Consider the following 23,021-nt stretch of genomic DNA (forward strand, 5'->3'; position numbering starts at 1 on the left):
CGTCATAATATAAACAACATAATTTATTTTTGAAAGGATATAAACAGCATAATTAAGTTCCATATTTTGCAACTAATTACAAATTAAACAAACACTCAAAAGAGACAGCATGTATTATATATGTTATAACGTGTGCGTATCATTGTTTTAGCTAGTATTCGATCATTAAACTTTTCAGGCATTATAGTGACCTCTCCCTCAAAAAGCCTAATATTATAAGATCCATTTCGCTTTAATTATAGTTCATTAATTCCCTCACACTTACACGTATATACTACATACCAAGACTACACAGTATATACATACGCTATTGTTACGGTTCACAAGTAAAAGGGTTTTCATTTTGCATAAGCAAAATCTTATTATTAAGATAATACAAGATTTTCTATTTACAATTCACAACAATATACATTGTGAACGTTACTTGGCACCACGTTAATTTCTACTTTTTCTCACCGTTCATCCGGGAATTTCAACAATCTCTGGTTCCGCCACCGACTGGATCTCATTACACACTATTCTTGTGCCGTTTCTTGTAACAACAACAATATTGTTCTGCAAATGGACAATCTCACAAGGTTCCAATTCCACCCTGCTGCTGCTGCCATTTTCTTTTTTCTTAATATCATCGTTGTCTGTTTGGTGATCAACATTTGTGTTCTTCGCCTCAGCAATTTGCATTTCTATTGTCTCCAAAATCTCGTCATTTTCATTATTAATCTCACCAGTTTCTGACTGCACCCTTTCTCTCTCATCAGCACCACCATTCCTGTAGATGAAGCATAGGATCATCTGTGCAACACCAAGCCAAAAGTGTAGTACATTTGGCATCTACACACAAAAATTAATTAAACCATATATGCATCAAATTGAGTATACATATATATAACCACATATAGTATGTACATAAGTTGGATATAATTTCTAATACTACTTACCACGATGAAATAATCGTGAGAAAAAAAGCCATAGAAGAACCAAACGATGGAACTCAGGGTCAGAGAAATCAATAAAGGCATGGATATACATTTTGTCCTCACAACCGTTCTCTGAGGAAATTATACATATTAATATAATTTGATCAAATAAAATAACACACATATATATTTAGAAGCTGCAACTTATGATGGTATATAATGCACTGAGAAGAACAAAAAGCAAATATTGTTGGTTAAGTGTGAGCTTAATTTGTTGTCATTTTGCAGTGGAAAAAATTAAATTAACTTACCATCATGGGATTGATCAGAGAAGTCACATAAACACCGACAGAGAAAGTGGCGCAGATCCATCCCACAACTTTCAACCTATTACTTAATGGTGAGACCAAGGAAGTTAAAAATAGGATGACTAAGTATGTCGCACCATTGAACAAAAACACCCATCGGACAATCACTGTCTGCATGGTCAATGAGAAAACCAAACCATAATTAATTAATCAATTAATTAACATGCATACCTGTAAGTAAATAAATAAATAAATACAACTTTATTGTATTAGGAATTGTTGCATGATTAAATTTCCTATGCCTAGACACATTAAATGACAATAAAGCTTTTATTGAAGTTATTTTAGTAAGTTTTTAATTCCTTGTTTGTGCAGGCATATTAATTATATGAATGTCTGCATATACGAAAACATTACCTTGGCTCTGAAGTTGGCATAAATGTAGCATATGATGAGATAAGCCACTTCCATGGTGCAACCAATTGAGTTTATGGTGATAAGAAGCAAAGCTTCTTCGTTGCCCTTAAGGTGGGCATAGTATAGCATTAAACTTGCAGTGAACAGAGAGAGAGAATAGGGAATGGCATTATAATGTTGCTTGGTTTGCTCCTGGAAGGTATCATAGATGGTTACCCTGCACCAAATGTGTTTTATATATTTATGTGCGAAATCCAGTTAAAGCATTGAGGATTAAATGCACAGTAACATATATATACAGAGGTCTATTATAAAGAGAGAGATTACATAGGAGCCAGATAAATAAGGGAGTTCACAATGTTTCCTGTAAAGATAAGAAACAATAAATAGATAAAGTAAGCAAATTGGCAGAGAGGATGATGAATTGATGATACATATAAATCTAGACGTACATCAATAAGAACAACTAAAACAAAGTACGTGCATATAAGTAGGTATTTTATGTACCAAGAACTCCAAATACAAGAACAAATACATCATGGTGGGTTTCCATTACTTCTTGGTGCAAAATAAACTGTGAGAGACTGAGAAGAAGATAGATTTCTGAAGAAATTTGCGTGAGTTGTGAATTCTTGGCTATGGAATCGGTGGTGTCTATATATGACATAAAAGGAAAAAGTAATGCGGAGATTATGGCACGAAGAAGAGTTGCTTACGGACACACTCATTTGGCTCTATAACCTTCGTTTCTCTTAAGAAGTTTTCTTCATCACCTCTAACTGCTTGCATTGGAGTTTTTCATGTGAATAACTTGGTGCGCTTTTGGCTTTAACTTCCATATTCCCTTGACGTGGAGCTTTCACGTGAGAAGCTTGCTACACTTGTTCAAGAGTTTTGCATTGTCATCAATCCACATGCATATAGATTTGGAGCTTCTGAAGTTCTCTTGTAACAAACTACTTCGCTAGCCAAAGCCAGCTAGCTCTAGCTGCAATTTTCATTACGGTTTATGGAAGAGAAGAAAAAAACGACGTGGAAGATTTGTCTGTTCATGATAGCATAGCTTAAGTTTGAATCGGAAATTCTTGTTAATTAGTGGATGATTCATATCTTCATTGTCTCTCACGCTAGTGATTTGCTTCAAAATGTGTAGATGCTTTTTACCTCCTCAATTTTGAACTTTTTATTAGCAAAAAAGAAAAGAAGAAAAGATCCCTTTAACTACGCAAACTTTTCGTTACTTCTACGTGTTCATTCACCTTATTTTCCTTGAAAATTTTGTATGGTATATTCATTCAATGATTAAATTTTTATATTCTTTTAAAAAAAAATCATGATATAAAGTCTATAATTGCCTTGATGAGTATGAAATTTGAATTAAATAAATACCAAATATACTTGACAAGCTTCTTTTTTTTTTGTCCGTATTTCTTTCTATCACACTATTTAACAAGCTAGTAGGCGATTGCAGTTTAGTTATTTTTAAAAGTATTTCTTTCTAACACTTGTCATAATCGCCAACGTTCTAAATAAACTTAAGAAAATGAATTGTGTCAATTAATGTTCGCATTCAAAATTAATGTGCGAAAATGTGATTTCAATTTTTTTATTTATTTACTATTATTAGAATGTGATTCATTTGGAGCAAAGTAAGTGCATATCCTGATCATCATTCTTATGACTCTATTGCTATTAATTAAAGGGGTGAAGGATGTATATACGGTGTGGGATATGCCATTAACTCGTTGTTTAAAAGGAGGAAATTAAAGTTGTTTGATCTAGCAATTTATGCTCAATATATAGCAGGAAATTACTTTTCATTTTATGGATAGTCCAACGATATAGTCAGTTTTATTTTTCCCTAACTACTTCCTTTGGTCGGTGTTTGCGTGTGTAGTTTTGCTTTAGGGCGTTTTTTTGCCCTCCTTATACAAGAAAATTGATATAACCATGAAATAAACTCTAGCATTTCTCCTTCTCAAGGATAGGCTATAGGGTGATTCTTTTGTCTATGTTTCCACACCGAATAAAAAAACTATGTTATTATTGATGTGTAAAGAGAAGTAAAAAAATAATATTAATTTTCAGTACAAACATTCGTGAAAAATTAAAGAATAATCTTCTACAAGTGTTTTCACTCATGTTTCATATACAACATATGAGATACACATGCAACAAAAAATTATGGGATAAAGATAACATGATCTCATTTTACTTAATTTTAACATTCAATAAATTAAGTTCATGCAGGTCTTTAGTATTTCGTTCTTTCTAACAATCAATTAGCCACAAATAGTGCCATTTTTTTGAGAGAGAACCAATAGTGTCATGAATATTACTTTTTTGTTTCTATTATAATAGAATCTTGCTTTGGTGGGGTTTATTATAGTTTCAGGGTCAAAAAATTTTACAAAAACATGTTAACATCTCAATTACATATTTTGCACAACATACAATTTATATAAATCAGTTTTTCAATTCACACTCAATTTTTATATTGATTCATTGCGTGTTTTTTTTTCTTCATTTTTTTAGTCCCTAAAAACAGATATCCCAGCCCCAACAATTACTTTTTCATTTAAACAACTGAGATTTTACAAATATCATGTTTACTGACATTATTTAAACAAAACAAAAAAAAGAATTTAATTTTGAGTTAAATTTTGTACACAAGCTAGAATCAAACAAGAATCCAGGAAATATCAGTGGTTAAAATTAAAGACAGTGTTATTACATTCACATTTCCTTTTCATTCGTATTAATTAGAACCATTATCAATGCAAAATCACCTATGAAAAGATGAAAAATACTTAAAAAGTCCTTAGCTAGCCAAGGTGTCATTGCATGTGAGAGTTTCTGAAGTAAGCTTTTTGTGCAAGGGGTATACAAAGGGGGTTGAAATATTTCTCTCCATTAGGTGAGAAATAGTATATAGATAGTAGCTAGATAAGTCCCATAATTTTTAAAATTGTTTTCAATTTAATCTTATCGACCAAACAAACCAACTAATTTCAATCCCTTTCCTTTTTTTTCAATTTCTCTTATACCAAACAAAGCCTCTTCGAGAAAAATAAATAAAAAAAGAAATTTGATTTGATGATAAAAAAAGAGAAATATCAACAAATTAAGGATTTGTGAAGGAGGATTCTAAAATAAATAAAAAATCATAAACACTTACGCATTATTTGACACCTAAATGAAAAGACGAGGAGAAAAATATAAATATAATAAGTAATATATAATGAGATAATAAAAGATAAATAGAAAAAAATATAAATATTAATAAAAAAATTATAAGTTGATACAAATAATTAAAGATTCATTACCAACTCTCTCATTCTTCATAAGTTCAAATATCTCTCTGATGCCAATTTTCTAGCTTGGTATAGTTAAATAACTGTATTTAAATAGAAACCTATTCTAACATCTCATTGACATCCCACTGGATAATATGAGGAGCATCTCCTCATTCTGTAACTTTTCTTAAGAAAAAAAAAAGATATCTGATATATAGTGGTATTTAATGATATACTACTTATGTGTCATTACTATATACAAGTAATGCATGAGCATTGGGCATAGATTGTTGATGACATTAAATAGGTACAGGCCGTACGTGGTGCCTTGAATGCATCTCCAACCTCCCCACCTTTCTCATTCATACATACATCTTCGTTCTCCTTATTATAATAACATCCCATCAACCCTCTCCTTCTTCCTAGTGTTACAACATTCCACAAACAACTCTTTCTTTTAAATTTTATAATATTCTTCTGAGTCTGTTTTTTTTTTTTCTCACAAGACCATTATACCAGATCCAGTTTGAAGAGATCGAGTAGTATGAGCAGCCAGACGTCGAAGCCGAACGTGGATGGAGTGCACATCGATGTGAAGGTTGTGGAGAGGCCAATGAGAGAAAGGCCCTACGATCTGTTGCTGCGGTTTCTTGGCCTTTCACTCACTCTTGTGGCAGTCATCATTGTTGGTGTTGACAATGAGACCAAAGTCATCTCCTATGCCGAAATGCAGTTCAAAGCCACTGCTAAGTGGGAATATGTCTCTGCCATTGTGTAAGCCCTTCTCACTCTTATTCACCGCTTGTTCTTTCTTTATTTGTATTTAAGCTCTCTTTGAATATAAGGTATAAATGTTTTTTCAGTTGATCTCTTAAAAATATGAAGTTTTTTCAGTAAAAAAACTCTTAAAAAGATTTTTAGTCTTGTATCCAAAAGACTAGTATAATATAACATGAAACTTATTCATGTATACACATATAAGGAGGTCTATTTAGCTAGTTAGAGAGTGCCAAAAGAGTTATAGTTTTAATCAATTTCTTTTTGTAAATATAATTTGAAAAAAAAATGTGTATATTTAATTTTTAATAATAACTATTCAAATGTCTAATAACTTACATTTATTTAAAAAAAAAATATAAACATTCACTCTATTTTGAAATCGATTTTAAGTGGAAGACAAGTGAGATCCAAAGGGGGAAATAATAGATGTGATAAAGAATGTAATAGAAAAAAAAAAGAGATGGAAGAGAATATGAATCTATGAATATAATTACTCTTTTTTTATTACTTACACTAATCAAAATTTTATGTACACTCTTTATATGTCTATATTGATTAGTCAAAAAATAGATACTTGCTAAAGGTATTTTTGCTCCTAAAACAGCAATTTCTTGTTTCTTCATTTTGTGTACTGGAATTCAGAAATGAGCGTCAGAATTTGCTAAAGTATTTTTCCAACTTTTATCCGAATATAGTTAAGACAGTTAGAGGTTTGTTGTTTCCATTGTGATCTGAAAACAACTCAAATCTGGAACAGGTTTTTCTTGGTGATAAACGCGATAGCATGCTCATACGCAGCTGCATCATTGGTTATCACATTGATGGCAAGAAGCAATGGAAGAAAAAACGATGTGACACTGTTGGGGCTAACAGCGCTAGATCTTGTGATGATGGCTTTGTTGTTCTCGGCCAATGGTGCAGCTTGTGCAGTGGGAGTGATAGCACAGAAGGGGAACTCGCACGTGCAATGGATGAAAGTGTGCAACGTCTTTGATGCCTATTGTCGCCACGTCACTGCAGCATTGGTCCTCTCCATCATTGGATCCACGGTCTTTCTCTTGCTCGTGCTCCTTTCTGTTCTTAAACTCCATTACAGAACAGGAATTTAGATCTCGATATGATATGATACACGCTATAATATATATTTGTAGGGTTAATTAATTAATTGAGGGTGTTCTTGTACGTGTGAATCGTGTTTTTGGCATAGACCTTGTGCACTTGTTGTGGTTGATGAAGAACGCCAAAGCACTTAAAAGATATAGATGCTATATTTAATTTATTATGTCCTTTAGTAGTGATTAAATTGAATGTGGTTCGTTGGTAGTAAATATACTTTACCAGATGGTAGTTCGATTTATTTAAGAGAGCAGTAACAGTAAATATAGGTAGCTACTTTAATTTTGGTTTTCTGAATGAATGCGTGATAGAGTGATCATTTCACTTTCCAACAGTAGGTAAATGTAGTAAGTTACCCTAGATATATCAATATACGACGACCTTCTCCACCTTCCTTCTTCAAAGGAAATTAACGTTACCTAGTAGTAATAATAATTAAAGAAGGGAATATACCTGCATTGTTCTAACGACTAACGAGTGCAATACTAGCACATTGTTCTTTCACTTTTTTTTTTAGTTTAATCATCACAATTAGAATTTTTACTCTTCGATATATAAGATCCTTAAATATTTAATAAGTTTTAGTTCTTTAGACTAATTATGAAATTAGTTTTTAATCCGAGATTTAATTACAATTTAAGTTTTTCTTTTCTTTTCTTAAGTGTATATTTTGTGATATTAAATCCAAATTCTTTATCACAAACTCTCAGCATGGATTAACAAATGGCTTCGGTCATTGAATCACGTTCTTATTTTACTACGTACACATTCATCTATTGTCTTTAATTTCTTAGCTACATATCCATTGGACAAGAGAGAAATTGAATTAAATAAACACAAATGTACCATTGGTCAATATTTTTTTCTTCTAAGACAATTTTATCAAGAGGCATCGCCTTCAAATCAAAATAAAAACTAAAAAAGGAAGATCTTCTAGTCAAATACAGATAGTATTATTATTGTAATTCCTAGAAAGAAGGCTAAGGGGTCTACGTACTGTGTACAGACTGCTACCTTATTGAAGGCACATGCTAAGAAATTGCCTGAAACTTAAATTGATGTACGTGGTTTCTGTGCTAAGTAAGACGTTGCCTTCAATGACTGTGTTTGGCAGAGACGTAATAAGTTAATTTATAATTTATTTAAAGTTTTGTTTAATCAAAGTAATTTTTGATGAAAATATGTTATGCACGGACAAGTATAAAAAAATTTACATTTTCAATAATTACAAATTATTTTGTATAATGTATTTGTTAATTTTTACAATAATTATTTTAAAACTTAAAAGTCATACAAACAATACTAATTTATGATTGATTCATAGTCTATAAAATTTTTTACCTTAATAATACATAACCATTAAACTCAAAAGAATTTCACTCAACTTATAAAATATTTTGAATTATTATTTCATGTAGCTAGTACAAAGATTTTAAAACTAAGGGTGCAGTAGTATCACCTCTTTCTTCAATGATGCTGTAGCTTCGTCCCTTTCCTTTTACCTTATTTTGAACATGAACATTACTAAGATGAATTAGATATGAGATGGCTTATCAATCAGGGAAAGCTTCGACGCTAGAAAGGGAAAAAAATATATTAAGGAAATTAAAAAGATAAAAATATTCAAGGTCAAATAACTGAGAAGTGGCTTTTGGTATATATTCCAAGCAAATTCACCATTCAACTTCCCACATGATCACACCATCCCTGCGCTGATTCATGTAGCATCTAACGACTTTTATTTTATTTTATTTTGGTGTATACACGTCATACTTTCATAAATACCTGAGGAATGTCTACAAGTAACACTCTCCAACCCTACATCCTTTAAGCATTCATAAAGTGTAATGAAAAAAAAAACACTTGTACAAGCTTACATTTAGCTGGAGAACGTAAACATCATCCAAGCTACTGTTTCTAAAACAACTACAGAAGAATGCGTTAGCCAGCAAAACGGTGCCTTCTCCAATGTATGTTCTGCTCCATATATACTTCAAAAGCTAATGATATCTGTCGAACATGATATCAATGCTTTTAAGTAAGCACGATATGGAAATGAAGAGAATATAGTTGGTTATCACATTTACAAGATGATTAGATTGTATGAAGCACAGAATAGATTATATTGATTTTCTATATTTAGATGATTAGAACATAATGCTGCTCATCAACACACACTTCAGTATTTACCAGACAATTAGACAGTTTGTGTCCTTTGCTTGTGCACTTACCCCTTTTATTTGCCACCTTTTTTCCTGAGTCAGCTATTAGCAGTGTTTATTGTTCTCAAATTATTTCAAAGCACAGAATACCTTTTAGTTATTGGGAGAACTAGAGTACTCTCCTCGGATCCAGGAAATAACTCTCAGATCTTTTTCCCTTTTAGAAGATACAGGAGCGGAACAATCAACAATTTAAAAGAGGTGAAAAAACACATGCAGCCTCAGCTGAGTTCAGTTCCAGTAACATATCCCCCTCGTCAAAACAAGAAACGATGAATTTGCAGAAGATGTCTTCTTTTGTCATGAATCTTCAGCTAGCACTTTCTGAGCTGTGTTATACCTCAACCTTCATAATATTCAAACATTTAGACAAGTATAATGCTTTCCCTTGCTCCCATGGAAAGTTCAACACTTGTTCAAACCAATTTAAGGAGTCTGCAAGCTATCTCAAGTTGAGTTTTTTTTTAATTATTATTATTATTATTTGATAATCAAGAAGAAAAAATTCTCAGTCGTCCACAAGATACTCTCCAAACACAATCCAAGGCCAAAGACCCCAGTAAATTTGATTCTGATTTACAGAATACTGCACATATTTGTCTACCTCAGGTGCAGTCAATTATGAAGCAAAAAGGATGATAAAAACACTACTGTACTGCAAGAATATGTCTGCCTTATATCCTAGCTCTGAATCCTAGAATACATCACTTGGAAAATTTTGTTAAGTTCACTATACAAGGGATATGCTACATAGTGCATGTGATTTGAGCTGGGAATTATAGTTATGATGTCATAGCAGCCTACCATGATTTCAATGTTCATGTTCCATCTTGGCAAATCGACCCTTGACTCTTACCCTGCTTTCTGCCCGAACTTTTCGTGATTCATACCTTATGTGTTTGTCAAATCTGTTGTTTTCCATATAAAGTATGTCAATTTAATAATTTGAGAAAGTTATAAACTCATATATACAATCATCACGACCACAATTCACACATACAAATACTTGCAGTTCATAATTCATATCAATAAACAATACAACAATCATTTAATATAGCAAGGAGAAGACAAGGCCCCATTAACTACAGAAGCACGCTACACAGTAAATGGTGATAAAAAATAACAAGACGAATATTCCAGAATAGTCTGAACTGAACTCTTTCAGTCAACATATTGGAGAAAACTATGTTGCATATTAATGAATTATTCTTGATATCTCAGAAAATATATCAAAAAGGAAGGTCTCATTTCCCAAAAATATATCCAAACAATTATACTTGTGACCAATGTTTATAAAACATGTCTAGGAGGAGTTAAAGCTTCTTCTATGAATAGATGGAAATGAAAATAACTTTTATTCCTATAATTTCAGCATGTTACGGTTAAAGGCCTGGGATATAGTGTATTGAGAACTTAACATATCAGAAATTGTGCGGCTCAGTCTCAAATAAGCACTTTCAAGCATTAGAAAATAATAGATACCTCTCACATACACACACAAAGCAAGCAAAAGATGCTGTAATAGTAATACCTCCTAGTTTTCTTCTTCTGCTTGTACCGTAATAATGCAGAATCTCTTTCTTGGCTTGTTAACTCACATGCTGCAGCTTTGGGAGTAGTTGATAGGGTTTCAGATTTAAGAGAAATGGATGGTTTTCCTCCATTGTCACCGTAGGTTTGAGTTTCCCCAACAGCAGAAGTAGAATGTTTAAATGGAATTTCTTCTGTATAAGTTCTCATTAATGGGTCAGGAGGAACAACCTGATACATAGGCTCGCTGCTTTCTCTATGCCACTGAAATACATGGTCAATATAGCAGCACAATGATTTTTTTTAAAAAAAAATAAACAGTGAAGAAGGCATCATTATCATTGAATAGTTCTACCATAAAAAGAGCAAAAGACCTACCCTGTCCATAACAACAATAGAACAAGGCAAGCCACATGAAATAACAAAGCAAGATAGATGGTGACGGTGATTGGTTTTGCAAAAGATTTATCATAACAGTGAAAATTAGGATTCAAAATTATAAGAATGTTGAACCGTTAAATAAGTTTCACCAGGCAAAACAGAAATCAATTTTAAAAAAAATAGTATGTTGTGAAAAAATTTCTAGTCAGTCAAATTAAAGTGTATTCGGAGTTTCTTTCATGACCCATCATTACACGACATGCAACATATCTATTAGGAAATGTCATATTTTTACTATTATTCTCATTTTAGACGAGCAAAATCCCCGTATAAGAACCAGTCAAATGTTTAAGTAAACCAATCCATCAGTCATATTTCCTGGCTAGGACTCCAAGACATCTTGTAGGAAGTTGGAGAATCCACTAATGAAACCCTTTCAGCAATAATTCAACTAAATTTACCCAGTATAACAACTTTTTCAACGAACGAACTGTTGAACTGTTTAATCATACTACATACTACATGGAATGTAAGTGCCAATATCATACTATCCCCCAGGTTCATCTTATGAATACCCATGCAAGTGAGTTAAGATGCCAGTAGATATCAAAATTTTATGCAAATAGTTTTTTGTCAAGCAATATCAATCATAGCTAACACTCTCCTCTTAAACAAAAATTCACATACAGACAAAAATTCACATACAAAACTTCAATATGAACAAATAAAAAAGGAAAAACAAGGCAAATCCAATCTAGAGACACAAAAATCTATCCCTTATACAAACACAAATAAAATTACATGGTTGGAAAAACAAATTACCCATCATCAGGCATCAGCACCAACTTTGACAAGAAAACACAAGTACAAAACAAGTTTAGTAGAAGCTTTACCTCATGAGAAGGAAAGATATCAGCCTCTGGTTCACGTTCAAAACCCGAGGACAAGTTCCCCGATGACACATATGGTTCAAGGTCCAATGGCTCAGACTTGGCCAATTCCCGAAGCTGACTAAGAATCTCTTCTTTGTGTTGCCCACAAGCAGCCTTCCGATTCTGAATCAATAACAATACCCTAAACAAGTCAAAATTGTAGGCAATAGACACGGATTTTCAATGTCTTCCTTCAAATCCAAATAATTCACTCTCGTATAAAACAACCACACCTAAATAAATAAATAAAAACATAAATTAACATTTTCACTGTTCACCAACCAATCCCCCCCGGTTGAAAAAACAAAACCTGAAAAAGAAAAGAAATCCTACCGCCTTTAAAAATTACTGTTTTACCCAAATACTAAATTTCCATTGCATTTTCTATATTCTCAGCATCCAAACAAGCTAACAAAATAAAAGCTCTTAGAGATCTCACATTTACTAGTATGTAAATGGGAGACAAGTTTCACTCCATCACATATTTTAAGATTGAGTTAAGTCTAACCCAAATTCTAAGATGATATCATAGTCTATTCAACTAGTTATTATTAGGCCTATCGAATCATCCCTTATTGAATTAGCTGCAGATATTTAGTCCTTCAAACTCAGATTCCAAGATGGTATTAGAGTCTATCATAACGGTTGTTGGACCTATCGAGTCCTCCGTCATAGGACCTAGAAACTTCACTAGGCACAAACTCAAATTCTGCATTCATAATTCATATATATACCTTGGGCAGAGGAGGAACCTCCATGGCCTGAAAGCTATGAGAAGAAGGAGAAGAAGAAATCAAATCATCAAGCGTAACGAAAGAAGGAGAATCCCACACAAACAAATCCGAAAGCCCTTCAATTTCTCCACCGAAGATCCCATCAGCGCCACTTCCCTGAGGCGAAGAAAGAAGAGATTTTTTGCTTAAATCCGAAAACCCCACGATGGATAAGAGTTCGGAGACTGAAGGGCACCCAGTGAAGCCTTCGAGGGGCCTTCGTTCGTGAAGGGAATCGGAGAGCGCAGGGTTGTGCTTCTCCCAGTCGCAGTTCTGGCACAGAACAGAGGTGTCGGTGGAACAGAGTATGGTGGCAGGGGAATGATCGCATGCGTCGCAGAGCAGCGTGCGCGTGTGTTTCGAGAAGAGCTGGTTGGTGGAGTGAACCTCGCGATCGCACGAGAAACAGAGTTTTGCTGAATCGGCTCTGCAGTAAAGAAGTGCTGTGGAGTGGCCACAGTAGTCACAGGATCGCGCTTCACCACTCATAGCTATGGCTTTTTGTTTTGCTTCCGAGTTTAGAGAAGAATTGTCAAGGGCATTTGGGAAGGGAAGGGTAGGTGTTTGTATTCATGAGTTTGTTTTTTATCCTTTTCTAATCCATGTGTATTCATTGTAGACTATCTCACCAAATCAAGTAGGATTGGACGATAAAATTCTTATTATTTTAAGTATTTAATGTAATTATATATTTAAGATTTTAAACCAAAATTCTTCATTAGGTTGGAACCTTAGGACTTGATAAGTTATTTTACTTCTTTTCAAAAGTAAAGAATATATATATATATCATTTTGAAGTGGATGGGAGATAATGGAATTGAAATTTTGTGATTAGTACTAAACTGATGTTTTTTGGATTTTAACTTTTAAGTGGCGTGGAAGATGATAATTTATGGGTTAGAATTTATTTTATTACACAACTTTATTTTTTACCTTTTGGCTTTTCTTACCATCAGGTTTAAGTAAGATATGGGATTATAGTTGGAAATTATAAATTCAACTTTTTAATAATTGAAATTAATTCATAATTATAATTTTAGTTTAAAAAAAGTCACATGATTTTTCTAAATGCTCATGTAACATTAGATTTTGATCATTCATTCATAATTATATGATATGAATTTACTTTTCTCATTCTCCTATTAAGAATATATAATGATATCTATTATTATCTCTTTTAAATTTATTTTAATAAGCTCTATAAAATAATTTGTGAAAATAACTTATAAATCATATCAAAATATTTTAACTCAATCCCCTCTTCAGTCATAAAAATAACTTATCTATAAAATTTGATTTGATACGTGGCCTAAGAAAGTTGAAGCACAAACTGACAGACAACCAGATCAAATAAAATAAAATAAAAACAGTGGGTTCCAGTTCCACTATACGAAAGGGACCATACGTATTATTTTTATTTTTTTTCAATTTCTCGTTCAATCTTCTAGCACGCATGATCATAATTAAGAAAAGTGTAACCGGCAAGAATTTTTTTTTAAAAAAAAAGTATTAATATAAAAATCCAAGTAAAAGATCTTTTTTGGCTGTTCAACAAACAGACTGTATATTCTATTTTACGATGGTGAGCCTCTAAAACCAAATCTTCTATATACAATTTATATTTACTTCAATCATTATTTTAATAAAATCTCATGATTGAGTTAGATTTGGACTGATAAGAGTAGTTATCTAATAGCAGTCAAAGTACTACCATATTACCACCACAAAAGATAGTATTGTATTAAAAATATGAAAAGAAATAGATTATTTTCCCCCTAAACAGTGCATCTTGATTTTTGAACTTTCCTTTTTCGTATCATAAGCGATAAATATATTTGTACAAATTTATATTCCATGTATACTTATTTTTCGTATATGTAACTAATATTAATCTTATTGTCACATTTTAAATAAATATGTCGAGAAGAAATTCAATTATATAATTTTAATAACTATTATATTATTTTATGATTTTTAATTGAATAATGTTTTATTAAATTTCATCATTTTGACATATATGATATTAGTAATACGTAAATATAATTTAAAAATTAAATAAATTAAAATTATATTTTATATCAAATTATGAAAAATAATGTAATAATTAAATCTCTCCTTGTATATAAAATTTTTTCTCATCTATCATCATAATATACATGTACTATGAAAAAATTGTATTATATATATATTATTTTTTATAATTTCAGGAACATAATAAGGATAAATAAATCAAATTAATATCAAATTATTAATTTTTATATAATACAATTGAATATAAAGAAATATAAGAATGATAACGTATTTTTTAAAATAAATAATTACTTTTTTCGACATGGTAATAAAAAATAATTGTCTTGTTAACATTACAAAATCGTTCTTCATAAAAAAAATCATGAGAAAATAACGTTATAAATTATTCCATTAACATTACAAACACAACATAATTTATCATTGTTTTTCTTATAATTTTTTTTTTAAAAAAATAGTTATTTTTTCAAATTCATTTAAATAGAATAAATATTATTATTTTTAAATGAATTTGAAACAGTCACACTTATTATTTTTAAAATAATTATATAATGTAATTTACTGTGCATGAGAGACAAAAAATGATTATTTTAAAATTAAATAATAAATTACTATAATATCCTTACATTAAACTTAATGACACAAAGGAATTAAATGTTTTTTTCCAAATATTTATGATATTGAATTTTAATACACTTATACTAATGATGTATGTATATTAATATTCTCCCATATATATATATATATAAACATACTACTTGGTCATCTATAAGAAGGATTTTAATTTATCTAAAAATATGATATAAACCTATTTATTTGGGTATGGAAAAAAAATTATACACAAAAAAGTTTCTCTTCATGAAGTATGTTTGTCATTGAAACATACACATATGTTAAATAAATGTATTATAATGAGTAGCATCTAATCCATTGGGATCGATCTAATGTTAAGAAATTTAAGTAATACACATATTATAGGTTCTATAACTTTAGTACAGTAGTAATAATAATAATGGATAACATCCGGGAAGAATTTTAATAAACTATAGCATTTTTGAAAAGAAAATTATTGTATACTCATATATAGAAATATAATATTTAAAAAAAAGAACAAAAATATAATATTACTCTATGAGGTCATATGTAGGTTGGTCACTCCTGTATTGCCCTCTTATTATGGCAAAAGATTTGACCATTTCAGAGAGGTGTGCGCCATCATTTGATTGTATCCCTGAAAATAGGATTGAAGTTTATCCCTTATACCAAAAAAATATAAATAAAAGAAAAAAAAAACGAGAAAAATCAAAAGGATAGGTACACAAAAGATTTGGTGTCTTTTAATACAGTTTTGGAGTTCAATAATTCTGAGGAGAATAAAATTCAATAGAGCCAACCACCAAAAGAGAATGAAGATAATTTTAAATTCTCCCACAACATCTTTTATCAATTTTTTATTGATATAAAAATATTAATTATTTTATATTTTTAAAATATTAATTACACTTAATATAAAAAATAGAAGATTTATTGAAACATATAATATTATTCTTAGAATTTAGAGGAGACTGATGCTTCGTTTTCACGAGCCATATCTGGTATGGATATTTACGCCTGTGGGCCAACTTGACAAACGACCTTTTCAGAGGAACTTGCTGGAAATAAAAACTGGACCCCTCCATCACAAATCACACTTTTCAGTTCTGACCCAGCAACCTACTCAACTAAATCATCATTAATATTTTGTGCTGTGAGTGTTCAAATAAATTTTAATATAATATATATATAGACGGGTTATCCATTTTCAATTTGATTTTCATATGAATTTTATTTATTCTTTATATATATATATATATATATATATATATATATATATATATATATATATATATATATATATATATATATATATTTTTAATTTGGTCTGTTGTTATTATATTTATAATTATAATCCTGTATGTTAAAATTATAATATAAAAAGTATACAACTTAAATTAAAAGAAATATCACGTATGAAGAATAATAATATTATATTGTCACATGTCATAGGAATATTTGTTTCATATAAAATTATAAAAAAGAAATAAAAAATAAATATTGGACCAATTAGATTAAACTTTAAAAAAGTAATTTAAAAAATATTTTTAAGGAGGATAAGATTTGCCTCTTAAAAAAATTAAAAAATATACTTTTTTTAAGAAAAAAATATATCAAAAAGTGTAAGATGATGTGAACCTTACGGGGCGGATCACTTGATACAGGCTGTAGAGTTTTTGGATGACGCCACTTCCGGTGAAGGAAGATAAGTCAGGGTAGACGCCACTTCCGGTTAAGGAAGATAAGTCTGGGTAGACGCCACTTCCGGTTAAGGAAGATGTGAACCTGAGTAGGAGCGGATCGTTTGATACAGGCTACGGAGGTTTTGGATGACGCCACTTCCGATGAAGGAAGATAAGTCAGGGTAGACGCCACTTCCGGTGAAGGAAGATAAGTCACGGTAGACGCCACTTCCAGTGAAGGAAGATAAGTCTGGGTAGACGCCACTTCCAATGAAGGAAGATAAGTCTGGGTAGACGAAGATAAGTCTGGGTAGACGCCACAAGGATTACCTTGATAAGTCTGATAATTGGTTCAACAAGGAACCCAGAGAGAAACTCTCACCAAAATTTTATCTTCACAGAATTTGAATGAGATTAATGTGGAAAGAGGTGGCAAATTAATGATTGTGGTTCTTTTTATCAAACATACTAAAAGGTGCCATATACATATTTATCTGCTTCCGTCTCCCCCTACTGAACAAGACATACTTTTTGTTTTGATAATAGTTTCATGCGAAAAGACAAGACAACTCAATTTTGAGCATATTCCTTCGGTGGGTTTATAAAAAAAATATACATAGACAAACCTCACACCCAACAGAGATTCAATAAAAGTGTATCAAGAAACATTTTGATGATATAAACTCTTTCAAAATTACATTAATAAGTCATTACATTTAGTTTTATTAAACGACTTTTTTAATTTTATTTTCTTTATAACTAACCTTATTTTAAATGCATTCTTTAATTAAAAATATATTTCCCTAAAATCACACGGTTATGAATATATGATATTGCAAGGTTTAGAGCCAAGATCAGAGTAAACCCACCAAATATAGCACTAAGTGTCATCAAGCTTGAAGACAGTATCAAGAATTTTGGTGTAGCATACAGGATATCATTCTCTATCTTTTTTTTTAGTGTAAATTCCTTGAATGGAATAGACAAGGCGCTAGAACAAATCGCATGCACGTAACACAAGTCATCCACAATATATTTCACAACATAAGCCAATACTATCGGCAAAATAATAATGTATATCCTTTTATTTCCCTTTGATATTACATCGGGAAAATAAGCAAAAGTGATTAAAACAAAATGTAAAGAATAGAATAGAAATTTTGGGATGATTTTATAATTAGGTTCCACTAACACCCAAACCTTCTTGTTTGGGTTTCGAAATCCTACGGGTGTTATACGAACCGCACTGTAAACACTTGTGACCAAATATGTGAAAAGATACTGTGCTGGTAGAGTTACAATCATTGCATAGAATTGAAACCTGTCAAATACCCAAACAATAGTTACATTGTATATTAAGAGCAGCAGCACGGTTATAAACCAGAAACATTTGAGAATAAATAAATTCTGACAAATTTCATCATACCCCCCTCTCCCCTCCTACCAAAATGAATAAATAAAATGGCATAAAAATAAGAGCCTCTCTGAAACAAGCATTATCATAACAAAGTATATGACTCTCCACCTAGAAAGTATATGCAGAAATCTTGGTTCTGCCTCCATAAGCCACACGATTACTACCATGGTCTCACAGTATATCCCCCCCGAAACATTTTGGTTATTATCATATCATTTATTATCATGTTAAGTCCAAAAAATGATATACTTACATGCTCGTCTACGCTTAAGAAGCATCCTAAACCCAAAGACATGATGATGCTATAAATCAATTATCATATATATGCATTGACAAAATTTAGTCATCAAGTTGTAGGTAACCATGCCAATTCATATTATATGAAATTCAAAAATGAACAAACATATAAATGACACTCTTAATAGATCAACTATGAACTAAAGAGAGAATCAAACAGATAAGTAACTACCTCAAACTTGTACTCCTCAGGCATATGAACGCCTTCAATCTATCAAGAATTACAAGTGGATAAATATAGAAGAAACAAATTTCATAGGTCACGAAAGAAATCATTATCAAGATAGAACACTAAAGTAAAACAATTACTAGCAACATCAAAAGCTTTTATAGTAATTGATAAATTTATTAAGCAATAAAAAAGAGCTTCCAAGACAAAAGCATAAAGGAACAATGGCAATAATTTATTAGGAAGGATGAAGGAAGAATATCAAATAAAGCAATGAAGTTGTTCCAAGATGCCACTCAATTAGTTATATATCCTGAGTAACACCAGTGACTATTATGAAACCTCCATGGAAGTCTTGTCATTATATTTTCTCCTATGTACTAATCAATTAACAAGTTACCAGAAAACTAAGAAATAGTTCTTATAAGCACTTATCCCAAACAGAAGGTTGAAGAGTGACAACAGATTTCTCCAGGACCATCCGCTTAAGCAAAAAGTGATTTTTTGTAATAAGCTACGGTGCCAAAGCATCCCTCACAATAGACAATTACTACAATTACCTCATGTTTTCCTATGTACAGAGAGAAATTTTAAATTTTATCTCAAAGCAAATATGCAACTCACCATGCTAGTTGCATTTTATTTATATATGACAACAACCATCCAACCATTACAATCATAGCAAAAATTTGATACAAAATGTCTTCCAAGGCTCATTTCCTAGTTGTTTTATCCCCATGAATTTTCCTTGTCTCCAAGAAAGTCATGTGGAATATTACTTTAGAGTTCAAAGACATAAAACATGGTCATACATAGACCAACAAAAAATATTTCAAAACAAAATTTAATAATAGTTCCACACACCTCTCGATCTAAATATTCCCAGTTCATATCATTGACTATTGTCTTCAAGCATATAGGACAGCGATACCTGTTGATGAAACAAATCCCAAATTATTAACTGGGCACAAAATATTTAGCTCGTCAGATAAGAGAAGGAATTATTAGGAAGTTAACTGATTTTGAGTTGCCATCTCTCGATAGCACTCCATATGCATTGTGTGTCCACACTTCAAAATGGTGCTGCCTTTTATTGAATCAAATTGGTACTATCCACATACAACAACCTTGTCAGGACAGTTTTAAATTTTAATAACAGTTTTGAGCAAAATAAGCAATTAAAATAGCTACAAAGGCAAAAAACAAACCTCCAAACAGATAGGGCAGAAACTCTTCATTGAGTTCTCTACACATGAGTGATTGTTTTGCACACTCACTGAATAGCAAGCACCTGTATTCATACAATAGTACTAAAAAATGGTGAGGACATTCATAATCTTAACAAGTCCAAAGTGAAATGCAAATGATAAAAAGAGAAAATATGTGATTTGTTACATATGGTCCTTGTACTTTAAAATATGAATAAATGACAAAGGTTGGTCGGTCAGAGTACGTACAACATTTCTTACAGTGAAAGAACTTATCACGACCACCAACCCTGAAAATAAGAAAATTTAAAAAAAAACCACACCGAAAACTCCACATTTCATAAAACAACTAAAACAGTATAACCCAGTCCATACTCCATAGCATGTTAGATCAGGTTTATTAATCAAATATCTCATAAATATAAGATTCTAACCTGCAAATGCCGCATTCATCACAATGGAATTGTCCTTTATCCGTCTGCGACAATAAAAAAAAATTGCATGGCATCAAATTAAAATGCTAAAAACCAACAAGACATAATCAGCATTCAGCATACAATATCTCGATTACCAATATTCAGAAAGGAAACCTTACATCATCATCATAGAATTTGCAAATCTCGCAATAATATTCTCCCATATTGACGCCACAGCTAGAACACACCTTGGCAACCTGAAATGTCAATATCAAATAATCAATTGATAAGTTTATATTAAATTATTTTTTGTATTAATTATTGATTCTACCTCCTGTTCAGTATCACAGACAGAGCATATAACCTGAAATAATAAAAAATCGTAATCAAATTAGGGTTTACATGGAAACCTAGGTCAACGAAAATGCAAGGGAAGAAAAGGGAAAAAAAATTACACTATTCTTACTTGCTTAACATCGCGTCTAACAAGTTCATGACGATCTGCGGGGTTGCTAGATGAGTTCTAAACGACAAAAACAATCGAAAATTAATCGAGGAAAAAGAAGAAGAAGATAGAGACGAAAAAAAGAAGCTAGACGTCAATTGCATAATAGGAATAAATGGAAGAGAGAAAAAGACCGCGGCGTCGTTGTGGCAGTGACGACATGGAAAAATCTGATTGCAGCATGGTGCTCGAATTTTGCATCGTCTCTTATAGTGCTCGCATCTAAGCGTGGAACAAAGGAATACACGCAGAATAACAACATTGAAGGAGATAGTCGTAAATGGAAAGGAAGCGAGAGAAGGTGTTTTTGCAAGATTAGATTAAATTACCCGTACTGCAACTTCCCAAAATCCTCTCTCTTCTCGGTTGCAGGCTCCATTCATCAAGGTGCAAAACAAGCTAAACAAAGATTAGGTTTATTTAACAGTGATTTTCACCATTGGATTTACAAAATATATTTATACGTTTAATTATGAAAAGCAAATAGGATAAATAGTGATCCCTGAAAATGTAACTCGCTGTCAATTTGGTCTCTGAATCGAGATAAATTGCAAAATAGTCCCTGAAAGTGCAATTTGTTAGTCACGTTAGTCCCTGCCGTGAATGGAGTAGTTAACGCCGTCAATTATCGCTGATGTGACTCGTTAAGTGCCACACAGACATGATTATGTGGATTTTTTATTTCTAATTTCGTTTATTTTAATGAAATGAGGGACCAAAACGAAAATAAAAAACCCTCATATATCCTCCTCCTCTTCTTCTTTAACATAACCCTTAAATAGAACCTATGCTCTCTTCTCCTCCTCCTCCATATTTGCACTTCTAATCATCTCAATAGACCTAAAAAATCGCACCATTTCGTTCTCTCTTACTATCAACAATGTCGCAGAGGAGCAATGCATCATCATCTCGAACAAGAGTTTCATCACAAGTTGTTCTTTTTTGTGGTTGTGGTAGAAGGGCTGTTAGGCGTGTTGCTGGAACAAATATTAACAGAGGAATGACGTTTTTCACTTGTTCAATTAATAAGGTATGTCTATTTCACATTTATTGATTTAGGATTTTGATTTCACATTGGGGGTTTTGATTTAGAGTTTCTACTTGGGGCTTTTCAGGATGAAGTTGGATATTGTGAGTACTTTATTTGGGTTGATCAATTGATTGAAGCACTTGGAGTTGATGATTCACTTGGGACATTTTCCATGGAACAAAGAAGACAATTTGGAAGAGAGGAAGATAAGACAACGTGGAAGGCTCAAGTTAACTCAAAGCTTGATTGTATGGGGATTGAAATGAAGATGTTTAGAACAATTGTCTATGGAATGTTCTTAATCCAATTGTTGTCAATGATGGTGTTTGTATGTATTCACAAGTACTAGGAATATATATATTAAGTGTAATGATGTAATTTGAGTCTTAGTGTGTTCATGTTGTTATCTACTTGAATGTTTTTAATCAATTTGATGTAATGCTAATCTAAGGAATGTTATTTTGTTGTCTTAGTATGTTCATTTTGTTGCAAAATTGCATAAGATTCAGTTCTGCATAAGGGCATAATCTGTCAAAAAACAATGCTGCATAACTGTATAATTGGTTCCAGAAAATCAATGTGTAACTGTCATTTTAGTCCCTGAAAGATATACGTTTATATTGTTTTAGTCTCGGTAAGTTATCACTAAACGTGGCATGTCTGTGTGACACTAAACGTGCCACATCAGTAGCGAAAACTGACGACGTTAACTACTCCATTTACGGCAGGGACTAACGTGACTAACAGATTGCACTTTCAGGGACTATTTTACAATTTATCTCGATTCAGGGACTAAATTGACAGCGAGTTACACTTTCAGGGATCAAAATGACTATTTACCCAAGCAAATATGCTCTTGTAGACAGGCCAAGATTTTGTAATAAAAAATTGTTCAAAACGACAACAAAAAAATTGTCCTTTTTTACGCATTGAATCTTATTTTATTTTTATAATTATTCTATTTTATGTTTATTTCTTAATATATTTCGACACTATTCCAACA

General features: G+C 31.7%; 4 protein-coding genes across 8 annotated transcripts; 1 reads left to right on the plus strand and 3 right to left on the minus strand.

Annotated features, from left to right (window-relative positions):
- Positions 1 to 327: 327 nt before the first annotated feature.
- Positions 328 to 2,266, minus strand: SWEET2 (sugar efflux transporter SWEET2). The gene is made up of 6 exons (XM_006577060.4): positions 2,150 to 2,266; positions 1,970 to 2,006; positions 1,643 to 1,859; positions 1,229 to 1,396; positions 939 to 1,049; positions 328 to 831 (listed from the first exon to the last, which is right to left on the minus strand). The coding sequence occupies exons 1-6, from the start codon at positions 2,193 to 2,195 to the stop codon at positions 460 to 462; spliced, it is 951 nt and encodes a 316-aa protein (XP_006577123.3). The 5' UTR covers positions 2,196 to 2,266; the 3' UTR covers positions 328 to 459.
- Positions 2,267 to 5,321: 3,055 nt separating this feature from the next.
- On the plus strand, positions 5,322 to 7,046 carry LOC100817307 (CASP-like protein 1E1). Its single transcript, XM_003521485.4, has 2 exons — positions 5,322 to 5,712; positions 6,476 to 7,046. Exons 1-2 carry the CDS (start codon positions 5,483 to 5,485, stop codon positions 6,825 to 6,827), a joined length of 582 nt encoding a protein of 193 aa, XP_003521533.1. The 5' UTR covers positions 5,322 to 5,482; the 3' UTR covers positions 6,828 to 7,046.
- A 2,821-nt stretch (positions 7,047 to 9,867) lies between these two features.
- Positions 9,868 to 13,162, minus strand: COL15 (zinc finger protein CONSTANS-LIKE 13-like). The gene is given in 4 exon segments (NM_001292014.1): positions 9,868 to 9,964; positions 10,588 to 10,850; positions 11,861 to 12,022; positions 12,634 to 13,162. Coding segments are annotated over 4 exon segments (1,050 nt in total). The 5' UTR covers position 13,162.
- A 4,826-nt stretch (positions 13,163 to 17,988) lies between these two features.
- Positions 17,989 to 21,470, minus strand: LOC100818374 (E3 ubiquitin-protein ligase MIEL1). Of its 5 annotated transcripts, XM_003521487.4 has the most exons (12): positions 21,318 to 21,467; positions 21,123 to 21,210; positions 20,950 to 21,006; positions 20,815 to 20,847; positions 20,663 to 20,740; positions 20,502 to 20,545; positions 20,317 to 20,357; positions 20,068 to 20,150; positions 19,877 to 19,968; positions 19,724 to 19,790; positions 18,863 to 18,901; positions 18,033 to 18,297 (listed from the first exon to the last, which is right to left on the minus strand). In XM_003521487.4, exons 1-12 carry the CDS (start codon positions 21,365 to 21,367, stop codon positions 18,154 to 18,156), a joined length of 816 nt encoding a protein of 271 aa, XP_003521535.1. In that variant the 5' UTR covers positions 21,368 to 21,467; the 3' UTR covers positions 18,033 to 18,153. The 5 variants fall into 5 exon arrangements, with proteins under 5 accessions (XP_040870103.1, XP_025983703.1, XP_040870104.1 ...); XM_026127917.2 differs by lacking the exon at positions 21,123 to 21,210 and having other exon boundaries at positions 21,318 to 21,411; XM_041014169.1 differs by lacking the exon at positions 20,317 to 20,357 and having other exon boundaries at positions 17,989 to 18,297; positions 20,950 to 21,210; positions 21,318 to 21,469.
- Positions 21,471 to 23,021: the final 1,551 nt, after the last annotated feature.

Source organism: Glycine max, chromosome 3, assembly GCF_000004515.6.
Source record: "Glycine max cultivar Williams 82 chromosome 3, Glycine_max_v4.0, whole genome shotgun sequence".
NCBI classification, from domain to species: domain Eukaryota; kingdom Viridiplantae; phylum Streptophyta; class Magnoliopsida; order Fabales; family Fabaceae; genus Glycine; species Glycine max.

Excerpts from the sequence above, each read along its gene's own strand:
- SWEET2 (XM_006577060.4), bottom strand. The coding sequence starts at position 2,195 with ATGGAAACCCACCATGATGTATTTGTTCTTGTATTTGGAGTTCTTG. Across the intron at positions 1,397-1,642 it reads ATGCCAACTTCAGAGCCAAG|ACAGTGATTGTCCGATGGGT; the intron begins GTAATGTTTTCG and ends TTGACCATGCAG. Across the intron at positions 1,050-1,228 it reads CTCTGATCAATCCCATGATG|AGAACGGTTGTGAGGACAAA; the intron begins GTAAGTTAATTT and ends TAATTTCCTCAG.
- LOC100818374 (XM_041014169.1), bottom strand. The coding sequence starts at position 21,367 with ATGGAGCCTGCAACCGAGAAGAGAGAGGATTTTGGGAAGTTGCAGTAC. Across the intron at positions 20,741-20,814 it reads TCTGTGATACTGAACAGGAG|GTTGCCAAGGTGTGTTCTAG; the intron begins GTAGAATCAATA and ends TTGACATTTCAG. Across the intron at positions 20,151-20,501 it reads GATGAATGCGGCATTTGCAG|GTGCTTGCTATTCAGTGAGT; the intron begins GTTAGAATCTTA and ends GTATGAATACAG.
- LOC100817307 (XM_003521485.4), top strand. The coding sequence starts at position 5,483 with ATGAGCAGCCAGACGTCGAAGCCGAACGTGGATGGAGTGCACATCGAT. Across the intron at positions 5,713-6,475 it reads GAATATGTCTCTGCCATTGT|GTTTTTCTTGGTGATAAACG; the intron begins GTAAGCCCTTCT and ends AATCTGGAACAG.